Raw genomic sequence first — 13,008 nt, forward strand, 5'->3', positions numbered from 1 at the left:
AGAGAGAGAGAGACAGAGGGATCAAAAGTTAACATCAAGGATTAGAGAGTATGATGCATTTAGATGTAAATGATCTGAGGTCACTTAAACCTTTTCCCCCTAATACAAACAAAGCTATATATTTAGGTAATCTCTATACAGTTTACTGTAGTCAGACAGTTAGGATGTGGGGAGGGTAATCTGATCCTTGATCAGTGCCTATTGAATGGTGATGGAATCTCTACTGTAGGTATTGATCATCAGTTCCTCGCCTGTCCTTCGCTGTGTTTTACAAGGTGACCTGCCCTTTGTCATTGCTGAGTGAGATGGTGTAAGTCGACTCGCAGAGGTGAGAGTTGTTTGTCTCTCCTCTCCTTCCTAACGATTAGAGTCTAATCCTGTCAATGGAGATCCCTACAGAGCTGGCCTGATGACTGAACACCTGACTATGTGAGTCTCATAGATGAAACACTCACAGAAAGGTGACACAAATGAACAAATTGAATATACTGTTCAGAAACACTGAAGTTGTTGTGTGTGCTCCTTTTATAAGCTTCATGCTAAACACAGTGTGTATGTGTGTGTGTGTGTGTGTGTGTGTGTGTGTGTGTGTGTGTGTGTGTGTGTGTGTGTGTGTGTGTGTGTGTGTGTGTGTGTGTGTGTGTGTGTGTGTGTGTGTAACCCTCTCACCAGGCTCGAATTTGACTCTCACGATATTAACTTAAGTAGAGTATCTCAACATCATGGGATGTTAGGTGAGAAGGACATCTCCAATAAGAATCCCTATTGTAAACTGTCTAAGGTGATGCCAACTAGGGTATTAACTTCAGATAGAATGATTATAGGTTTCTGTTCTTGTATAAGGATATACTTTCCCATGCATTAAATCAAATTGAAACAGGAAATGACCCCACCAAGGCAACATACATAAGGTTCAAAATGTGTATTATTACATTTTCAAAGCACAACATCAAAATAAATACAAATAATAAACCCCAATGAATCGTGCACAACCCATGACCAAATTATTTCAAGCTTGCTTAACCCCGTTGGCGCGCACTGGAGTGGAAAAAAATGTGTGTGTGTGTGTGTGTGTTCTCCTCTAAAATGTGTGTGTGTGTGTGTGTTCTCCTCTAAAATGTGTGTGTGTGTGTGTGTGTGTGTGTGTTCTCCTCTAAAATGTGCTTTAAGAGGCTTTCAGCATGGAGTTCATCAAAGGAACACAGATCGATTCAGCTGAGGATGAGTGGAGAGGCCAATTATATACCATCAATACAATGTCATTCAGAGAGAGAGAGAGAGAGAGAGAGACTCCAAACAAATTAACAGCCAAAGCTGCAGGAGTGGATGGACTTCATTAGTTGTCATTAAACCTCTATTAAGTAATTTGCCCTTCTCTCCCATAATCCCATTTCTATGGTTACCTTTCTCTCCAAAGATCCACCTGTTGTGCATGCTGTTGATGAAGAAGATGGGGGTCTGAGTCACACACATGAGGAAGTCTGTCAACGCCAGGTTAATAATGAACATGTTGGCTGGAGTACGTAAACTCCGACTCCTGGAGGGGGGAGAGAGGGAGAGAGGAGAGAGAGATAGGGAGGGAAGGGGGGGAGACAGAGAGAGTGAGAGGGAGGGATGGGTGGGGGGAGAGAGGGATAGAGGGAGGAGAGAGAGTGAGAGAGAGAGAGAGAGAGAGAGAGAGAGAGAGAGAGAGAGAGAGAGAGAGAGAGAGAGAGAGAGAGAGGGGGAGGGATGGGCATGGGGAAGAGGGATAGAGGGAGGAGAGAGAGAGAGAGAGAGAGGGAGAGAGAGATAGGGAGGGAAGGGGGAGAGAGAGAGTGAGAGGGAGGGATGAGTGGGGGGAGAGAGGGATAGAGGGAAGAGAGAAAGAGTGAGAGAGAGAGAGAGAGAGAGAGGGGGGGGAGGGATTGGTGGGGGGAAAGAGGGATAGAGGGAGGAGAGAGAGAGAGAGAGAGAGAGAGAGAGAGAGAGAGGGAGAGAGAGAGAGAGAGAGGGAGGGAAAGCGAGAGAGAGGGGGGAGAGAGAGAGAGAGAGAGAGAGAGAGAGAGAGAGAGAGAGAGGTGAGGGGGGAGAGAGAGGGGGGGGGAGAGAGGGGGGGTGAGGGAGAGAGAGAGAGAGGGGGGAGGGAGGGGTGGGTGGGGAGAGAGAGAGAAGGGGGAGGGGGAGGTGGAGAGAGAGAGAGAGAGGGGGGGAGTTGCAGGGGAGAGAGAGGGAGGGAGGGAGGGGCGGGGAGAGAGTGAGATAGAAAGGGAGGGAGGGGCGGGGCGGGGGGAGAGGGAGGGGTGAGGGAGCAGAGGGTAGAGTAGAAGAGTCGGAGAGATAGATGGAGATGGAGAGAGTGGAAGAGGAGAGTAGGAGGGGGAGAATGGTCCGTGAGAGAGAAGACAGGCTATGTTCACACTGCCCACAAAATGAGGTGGAAACTGAGCTGCACTTCCTAACCTCCTGCCAAATGTACGACCATATTAGGGACACGTATTTCACTCAGATTACACAAGAATTTGAAAACAAATCCAATTTTGATAAACTCCCATATCAACTGGGTGAAATTCCACAGTGTACAATCACAGCAGCAAGATGTGTGACCTGTTGCCACAAGAAAAGGGCAACCAGTGAAGAACAAACACCATTGTAAATACAACCCATATTTATGTTTATTTATTGTCCCTTTTGTACTTTAACCATTTGCACATCGTTACAACACTGTTTATAGACACAATGTGACATTTGACATGTCTTTATTATTTTGGAACACTTTTTATTTTTTATTTCACTTTTGTTTATGATCCATTTCACTTGCTTGGCAATGTTGAATCCTGTGCCAATAAAGCCCCTTCAATTGAATGTAATTAATAGCGAAGGAAGGACTACATTAGCAATAGCAGCTATGGCCCTGCTGTTACTGCTGTTGTAGCCTGAAAACTCATGTGTATGAACACACAACAGATTCAATCAAACATTATAGGGCTTTAAAGAAGCATGAAAACGTTATTATGAAGGCAGGTACCTGTTTTATATAACAACCCGAGGAAGGGTAATCTCGGCAAAAAGGGATATAACAGCCATATTGATTGATTGGTTGGTTGATTTAGCGATTGATTGATCTCATACCTGCAGAAGGCATACATGACGAGGAAGTTTCCCACCATGCCCGTGATGCCCACGGCGAGGATGACGGACCCGAGGGTGTAGTGGTGGTGGTCTGGGACATCCACCGTTGGGAAGGGCCATCGCACCGTCATGGCAACCTAGAGAGAGAGAGCGAGAGAGTGTGAGAGAGAGAGAGAGAGAGAGAGAGAGAGAGATACAGGTGATTGTAATTATGAAACCAATAAAAGTAGCCCCAGTCTTTACTATATGTTGAATGTTCCTATATACAGTAGTTACTGTGCTGTATGTTGAATGTTCCTATATAGTTACTGTAATATATGTTGAATGTTCCTATATAGTTACTGTGCTGTATGTTGAATGTTCCTATATAGTTACTGTAATATATGTTGAATGTTCCTATATAGTTACTGTACTATATGTTGAATGTTCCTATATAGTTACTGTACTATATGTTGAATGTTCCTATATAGTTACTGTAATATATGTTGAATGTTCCTATATAGTTACTGTAATATATGTTGAATGTTCCTATATAGTTACTGTACTATATGTTGAATGTTCCTATATAGTTACTGTAATATATGCATAATGTTCCTATATAGTTACTGTAATATATGTTGAATGTTCCTATATAGTTACTGTACTATATGTTGAATGTTCCTATATAGTTACTGTAATATATGCATAATGTTCCTATATAGTTACTGTACTATATGTTGAATGTTCCTATATAGTTACTGTACTATATGTTGAATGTTCCTATATAGTTACTGTAATATATGTTGAATGTTCCTATATAGTTACTGTACTATATGTTGAATGTTCCTATATAGTTACTGTAATATATGCATAATGTTCCTATATAGTTACTGTACTATATGCATAATGTTCCTATATAGTTACTGTAATATATGTTGAATGTTCCTATATAGTTACTGTACTATATGCATAATGTTCCTATATAGTTACTGTAATATATGTTGAATGTTCCTATATAGTTACTGTAATATATGTTGAATGTTCCTATATAGTTACTGTAATATATGTTGAATGTTCCTATATAGTTACTGTAATATATGTTGAATGTTCCTATATAGTTACTGTAATATATGCATAATGTTCCTATATAGTTACTGTACTATATGTTGAATGTTCCTATATAGTTACTGTAATATATGTTGAATGTTCCTATATAGTTACTGTAATATATGTTGAATGTTCCTATATAGTTACTGTACTATATGTTGAATGTTCCTATATAGTTACTGTAATATATGCATAATGTTCCTATATAGTTACTGTAATATATGTTGAATGTTCCTATATAGTTACTGTAATATATGCATAATGTTCCTATATAGTTACTGTAATATATGTTGAATGTTCCTATATAGTTACTGTACTATATGTTGAATGTTCCTATATAGTTACTGTACTATATGTTGAATGTTCCTATATAGTTACTGTAATATATGTTGAATGTTCCTATATAGTTACTGTACTATATGTTGAATGTTCCTATATAGTTACTGTACTATATGTTGAATGTTCCTATATAGTTACTGTAATATATGCATAATGTTCCTATATAGTTACTGTACTATATGTTGAATGTTCCTATATAGTTACTGTAATATATGTTGAATGTTCCTATATAGTTACTGTAATATATGTTGAATGTTCCTATATAGTTACTGTACTATATGTTGAATGTTCCTATATAGTTACTGTAATATATGTTGAATGTTCCTATATAGTTACTGTAATATATGCATAATGTTCCTATATAGTTACTGTGCTATATGTTGAATGTTCCTATATAGTTACTGTAATATATGTTGAATGTTCCTATATAGTTACTGTACTATATGTTGAATGTTCCTATATAGTTACTGTAATATATGTTGAATGTTCCTATATAGTTACTGTAATATATGTTGAATGTTCCTATATAGTTACTGTGCTGTATGTTGAATGTTCCTATATAGTTACTGTGCTATATGTTGAATGTTCCTATATAGTTACTGTAATATATGCATAATGTTCCTATATAGTTACTGTAATATATGTTGAATGTTCCTATATAGTTACTGTAATATATGTTGAATGTTCCTATATAGTTACTGTACTATATGTTGAATGTTCCTATATAGTTACTGTAATATATGTTGAATGTTCCTATATAGTTACTGTACTATATGTTGAATGTTCCTATATAGTTACTGTAATATATGCATAATGTTCCTATATAGTTACTGTAATATATGCATAATGTTCCTATATAGTTACTGTAATATATGCATAATGTTCCTATATAGTTACTGTACTATATGTTGAATGTTCCTATATAGTTACTGTAATATATGTTGAATGTTCCTATATAGTTACTGTGCTGTATGTTGAATGTTCCTATATAGTTACTGTAATATATGTTGAATGTTCCTATATAGTTACTGTAATATATGTTGAATGTTCCTATATAGTTACTGTAATATATGTTGAATGTTCCTATATAGTTACTGTAATATATGTTGAATGTTCCTATATAGTTACTGTAATATATGTTGAATGTTCCTATATAGTTACTGTGCTGTATGTTGAATGTTCCTATATAGTTACTGTGCTATATGTTGAATGTTCCTATATAGTTACTGTAATATATGTTGAATGTTCCTATATAGTTACTGTAATATATGTTGAATGTTCCTATATAGTTACTGTACTATATGTTGAATGTTCCTATATAGTTACTGTAATATATGTTGAATGTTCCTATATAGTTACTGTAATATATGTTGAATGTTCCTATATAGTTACTGTAATATATGTTGAATGTTCCTATATAGTTACTGTACTATATGTTGAATGTTCCTATATAGTTACTGTGCTGTATGTTGAATGTTCCTATATAGTTACTGTACTATATGTTGAATGTTCCTATATAGTTACTGTAATATATGTTGAATGTTCCTATATAGTTACTGTAATATATGTTGAATGTTCCTATATAGTTACTGTAATATATGCATAATGTTCCTATATAGTTACTGTACTCTATGTTGAATGTTCCTATATAGTTACTGTAATATATGTTGAATGTTCCTATATAGTTACTGTAATATATGTTGAATGTTCCTATATAGTTACTGTAATATATGTTGAATGTTCCTATATAGTTACTGTAATATATGTTGAATGTTCCTATATAGTTACTGTGCTGTATGTTGAATGTTCCTATATAGTTACTGTGCTATTTGTTGAATGTTCCTATATAGTTACTGTAATATATGTTGAATGTTCCTATATAGTTACTGTAATATATGTTGAATGTTCCTATATAGTTACTGTAATATATGCATAATGTTCCTATATAGTTACTGTAATATATGCATAATGTTCCTATATAGTTACTGTACTATATGCATAATGTTCCTATATAGTTACTGTACTATATGCATAATGTTCCTATATAGTTACTGTAATATATGTTGAATGTTCCTATATAGTTACTGTAATATATGTTGAATGTTCCTATATAGTTACTGTGCTGTATGTTGAATGTTCCTATATAGTTACTGTGCTATATGTTGAATGTTCCTATATAGTTACTGTAATATATGTTGAATGTTCCTATATAGTTACTGTAATATATGTTGAATGTTCCTATATAGTTACTGTAATATATGCATAATGTTCCTATATAGTTACTGTACTATATGTTGAATGTTCCTATATAGTTACTGTAATATATGTTGAATGTTCCTATATAGTTACTGTAATATATGTTGAATGTTCCTATATAGTTACTGTGCTGTATGTTGAATGTTCCTATATAGTTACTGTACTATATGTTGAATGTTCCTATATAGTTACTGTACTATATGTTGAATGTTCCTATATAGTTACTGTAATATATGTTGAATGTTCCTATATAGTTACTGTACTATATGTTGAATGTTCCTATATAGTTACTGTAATATATGCATAATGTTCCTATATAGTTACTGTAATATATGCATAATGTTCCTATATAGTTACTGTAATATATGCATAATGTTCCTATATAGTTACTGTACTATATGTTGAATGTTCCTATATAGTTACTGTAATATATGTTGAATGTTCCTATATAGTTACTGTGCTGTATGTTGAATGTTCCTATATAGTTACTGTAATATATGTTGAATGTTCCTATATAGTTACTGTAATATATGTTGAATGTTCCTATATAGTTACTGTAATATATGTTGAATGTTCCTATATAGTTACTGTAATATATGTTGAATGTTCCTATATAGTTACTGTAATATATGTTGAATGTTCCTATATAGTTACTGTACTATATGTTGAATGTTCCTATATAGTTACTGTAATATATGCATAATGTTCCTATATAGTTACTGTACTATATGTTGAATGTTCCTATATAGTTACTGTAATATATGTTGAATGTTCCTATATAGTTACTGTAATATATGCATAATGTTCCTATATAGTTACTGTACTATATGTTGAATGTTCCTATATAGTTACTGTAATATATGTTGAATGTTCCTATATAGTTACTGTAATATATGCATAATGTTCCTATATAGTTACTGTGCTATATGTTGAATGTTCCTATATAGTTACTGTAATATATGTTGAATGTTCCTATATAGTTACTGTACTATATGTTGAATGTTCCTATATAGTTACTGTAATATATGTTGAATGTTCCTATATAGTTACTGTAATATATGTTGAATGTTCCTATATAGTTACTGTGCTGTATGTTGAATGTTCCTATATAGTTACTGTGCTATATGTTGAATGTTCCTATATAGTTACTGTAATATATGCATAATGTTCCTATATAGTTACTGTAATATATGTTGAATGTTCCTATATAGTTACTGTAATATATGTTGAATGTTCCTATATAGTTACTGTACTATATGTTGAATGTTCCTATATAGTTACTGTAATATATGTTGAATGTTCCTATATAGTTACTGTACTATATGTTGAATGTTCCTATATAGTTACTGTAATATATGCATAATGTTCCTATATAGTTACTGTACTATATGTTGAATGTTCCTATATAGTTACTGTAATATATGTTGAATGTTCCTATATAGTTACTGTAATATATGTTGAATGTTCCTATATAGTTACTGTGCTGTATGTTGAATGTTCCTATATAGTTACTGTACTATATGTTGAATGTTCCTATATAGTTACTGTACTATATGTTGAATGTTCCTATATAGTTACTGTAATATATGTTGAATGTTCCTATATAGTTACTGTACTATATGTTGAATGTTCCTATATAGTTACTGTAATATATGCATAATGTTCCTATATAGTTACTGTAATATATGCATAATGTTCCTATATAGTTACTGTAATATATGCATAATGTTCCTATATAGTTACTGTACTATATGTTGAATGTTCCTATATAGTTACTGTAATATATGTTGAATGTTCCTATATAGTTACTGTGCTGTATGTTGAATGTTCCTATATAGTTACTGTAATATATGTTGAATGTTCCTATATAGTTACTGTAATATATGTTGAATGTTCCTATATAGTTACTGTAATATATGTTGAATGTTCCTATATAGTTACTGTAATATATGTTGAATGTTCCTATATAGTTACTGTAATATATGTTGAATGTTCCTATATAGTTACTGTACTATATGTTGAATGTTCCTATATAGTTACTGTAATATATGCATAATGTTCCTATATAGTTACTGTACTATATGTTGAATGTTCCTATATAGTTACTGTAATATATGTTGAATGTTCCTATATAGTTACTGTAATATATGCATAATGTTCCTATATAGTTACTGTACTATATGTTGAATGTTCCTATATAGTTACTGTAATATATGTTGAATGTTCCTATATAGTTACTGTAATATATGCATAATGTTCCTATATAGTTACTGTGCTATATGTTGAATGTTCCTATATAGTTACTGTAATATATGTTGAATGTTCCTATATAGTTACTGTACTATATGTTGAATGTTCCTATATAGTTACTGTAATATATGTTGAATGTTCCTATATAGTTACTGTAATATATGTTGAATGTTCCTATATAGTTACTGTGCTGTATGTTGAATGTTCCTATATAGTTACTGTGCTATATGTTGAATGTTCCTATATAGTTACTGTAATATATGCATAATGTTCCTATATAGTTACTGTAATATATGTTGAATGTTCCTATATAGTTACTGTAATATATGTTGAATGTTCCTATATAGTTACTGTACTATATGTTGAATGTTCCTATATAGTTACTGTAATATATGTTGAATGTTCCTATATAGTTACTGTACTATATGTTGAATGTTCCTATATAGTTACTGTAATATATGCATAATGTTCCTATATAGTTACTGTACTATATGTTGAATGTTCCTATATAGTTACTGTAATATATGTTGAATGTTCCTATATAGTTACTGTGCTGTATGTTGAATGTTCCTATATAGTTACTGTAATATATGTTGAATGTTCCTATATAGTTACTGTAATATATGTTGAATGTTCCTATATAGTTACTGTAATATATGTTGAATGTTCCTATATAGTTACTGTAATATATGTTGAATGTTCCTATATAGTTACTGTAATATATGTTGAATGTTCCTATATAGTTACTGTACTATATGTTGAATGTTCCTATATAGTTACTGTAATATATGTTGAATGTTCCTATATAGTTACTGTGCTGTATGTTGAATGTTCCTATATAGTTACTGTAATATATGTTGAATGTTCCTATATAGTTACTGTAATATATGTTGAATGTTCCTATATAGTTACTGTAATATATGTTGAATGTTCCTATATAGTTACTGTAATATATGTTGAATGTTCCTATATAGTTACTGTAATATATGTTGAATGTTCCTATATAGTTACTGTACTATATGTTGAATGTTCCTATATAGTTACTGTAATATATGCATAATGTTCCTATATAGTTACTGTACTATATGTTGAATGTTCCTATATAGTTACTGTAATATATGTTGAATGTTCCTATATAGTTACTGTAATATATGCATAATGTTCCTATATAGTTACTGTACTATATGTTGAATGTTCCTATATAGTTACTGTAATATATGTTGAATGTTCCTATATAGTTACTGTAATATATGCATAATGTTCCTATATAGTTACTGTGCTATATGTTGAATGTTCCTATATAGTTACTGTAATATATGTTGAATGTTCCTATATAGTTACTGTACTATATGTTGAATGTTCCTATATAGTTACTGTAATATATGTTGAATGTTCCTATATAGTTACTGTAATATATGTTGAATGTTCCTATATAGTTACTGTGCTGTATGTTGAATGTTCCTATATAGTTACTGTGCTATATGTTGAATGTTCCTATATAGTTACTGTAATATATGCATAATGTTCCTATATAGTTACTGTAATATATGTTGAATGTTCCTATATAGTTACTGTAATATATGTTGAATGTTCCTATATAGTTACTGTACTATATGTTGAATGTTCCTATATAGTTACTGTAATATATGTTGAATGTTCCTATATAGTTACTGTACTATATGTTGAATGTTCCTATATAGTTACTGTAATATATGCATAATGTTCCTATATAGTTACTGTAATATATGCATAATGTTCCTATATAGTTACTGTAATATATGCATAATGTTCCTATATAGTTACTGTACTATATGTTGAATGTTCCTATATATTTACTGTAATATATGTTGAATGTTCCTATATAGTTACTGTGCTGTATGTTGAATGTTCCTATATAGTTACTGTAATATATGTTGAATGTTCCTATATAGTTACTGTAATATATGTTGAATGTTCCTATATAGTTACTGTAATATATGTTGAATGTTCCTATATAGTTACTGTAATATATGTTGAATGTTCCTATATAGTTACTGTAATATATGTTGAATGTTCCTATATAGTTACTGTGCTGTATGTTGAATGTTCCTATATAGTTACTGTGCTATATGTTGAATGTTCCTATATAGTTACTGTAATATATGTTGAATGTTCCTATATAGTTACTGTAATATATGTTGAATGTTCCTATATAGTTACTGTACTATATGTTGAATGTTCCTATATAGTTACTGTAATATATGTTGAATGTTCCTATATAGTTACTGTAATATATGTTGAATGTTCCTATATAGTTACTGTAATATATGTTGAATGTTCCTATATAGTTACTGTAATATATGTTGAATGTTCCTATATAGTTACTGTGCTGTATGTTGAATGTTCCTATATAGTTACTGTACTATATGTTGAATGTTCCTATATAGTTACTGTACTATATGTTGAATGTTCCTATATAGTTACTGTGCTGTATGTTGAATGTTCCTATATAGTTACTGTACTATATGTTGAATGTTCCTATATAGTTACTGTAATATATGTTGAATGTTCCTATATAGTTACTGTAATATATGTTGAATGTTCCTATATAGTTACTGTAATATATGCATAATGTTCCTATATAGTTACTGTACTCTATGTTGAATGTTCCTATATAGTTACTGTAATATATGTTGAATGTTCCTATATAGTTACTGTAATATATGTTGAATGTTCCTATATAGTTACTGTAATATATGTTGAATGTTCCTATATAGTTACTGTAATATATGTTGAATGTTCCTATATAGTTACTGTGCTGTATGTTGAATGTTCCTATATAGTTACTGTGCTATTTGTTGAATGTTCCTATATAGTTACTGTAATATATGTTGAATGTTCCTATATAGTTACTGTAATATATGTTGAATGTTCCTATATAGTTACTGTAATATATGCATAATGTTCCTATATAGTTACTGTAATATATGCATAATGTTCCTATATAGTTACTGTACTATATGCATAATGTTCCTATATAGTTACTGTACTATATGCATAATGTTCCTATATAGTTACTGTAATATATGTTGAATGTTCCTATATAGTTACTGTAATATATGTTGAATGTTCCTATATAGTTACTGTGCTGTATGTTGAATGTTCCTATATAGTTACTGTGCTATATGTTGAATGTTCCTATATAGTTACTGTAATATATGTTGAATGTTCCTATATAGTTACTGTAATATATGTTGAATGTTCCTATATAGTTACTGTAATATATGCATAATGTTCCTATATAGTTACTGTACTATATGTTGAATGTTCCTATATAGTTACTGTAATATATGTTGAATGTTCCTATATAGTTACTGTAATATATGTTGAATGTTCCTATATAGTTACTGTGCTGTATGTTGAATGTTCCTATATAGTTACTGTACTATATGTTGAATGTTCCTATATAGTTACTGTACTATATGTTGAATGTTCCTATATAGTTACTGTAATATATGTTGAATGTTCCTATATAGTTACTGTACTATATGTTGAATGTTCCTATATAGTTACTGTAATATATGCATAATGTTCCTATATAGTTACTGTAATATATGCATAATGTTCCTATATAGTTACTGTAATATATGCATAATGTTCCTATATAGTTACTGTACTATATGTTGAATGTTCCTATATAGTTACTGTAATATATGTTGAATGTTCCTATATAGTTACTGTGCTGTATGTTGAATGTTCCTATATAGTTACTGTAATATATGTTGAATGTTCCTATATAGTTACTGTAATATATGTTGAATGTTCCTATATAGTTACTGTAATATATGTTGAATGTTCCTATATAGTTACTGTAATATATGTTGAATGTTCCTATATAGTTACTGTAATATATGTTGAATGTTCCTATATAGTTACTGTGCTGTATGTTGAATGTTCCTATATAGTTACTGTGCTGTATGTTGAATG

General features: G+C 31.3%; 1 protein-coding gene across 1 annotated transcript in view; it reads right to left on the bottom strand.

Annotated features, from left to right (window-relative positions):
• The window catches only part of LOC110492831 (melanopsin-A-like), a 45,998-nt gene that overhangs the window by 11,234 nt on the left and 21,756 nt on the right, over positions 1 to 13,008 (bottom strand). The window contains exons 3-4 of the mRNA XM_090201637.1: positions 3,112 to 3,248; positions 1,404 to 1,537 (exon numbers count right to left, since the gene is read on the bottom strand). Coding sequence (XP_090057763.1) covers positions 1,404 to 1,537; positions 3,112 to 3,248 — 271 coding nt within the window. The remainder of the gene's footprint in view (positions 1 to 1,403; positions 1,538 to 3,111; positions 3,249 to 13,008) is intronic.

Source organism: Oncorhynchus mykiss, chromosome 16, assembly GCF_057628025.1.
Source record: "Oncorhynchus mykiss isolate SJ-2025 chromosome 16, ASM5762802v1, whole genome shotgun sequence".
In the NCBI taxonomy this organism is placed as follows: Eukaryota; Metazoa; Chordata; class Actinopteri; order Salmoniformes; family Salmonidae; genus Oncorhynchus; species Oncorhynchus mykiss.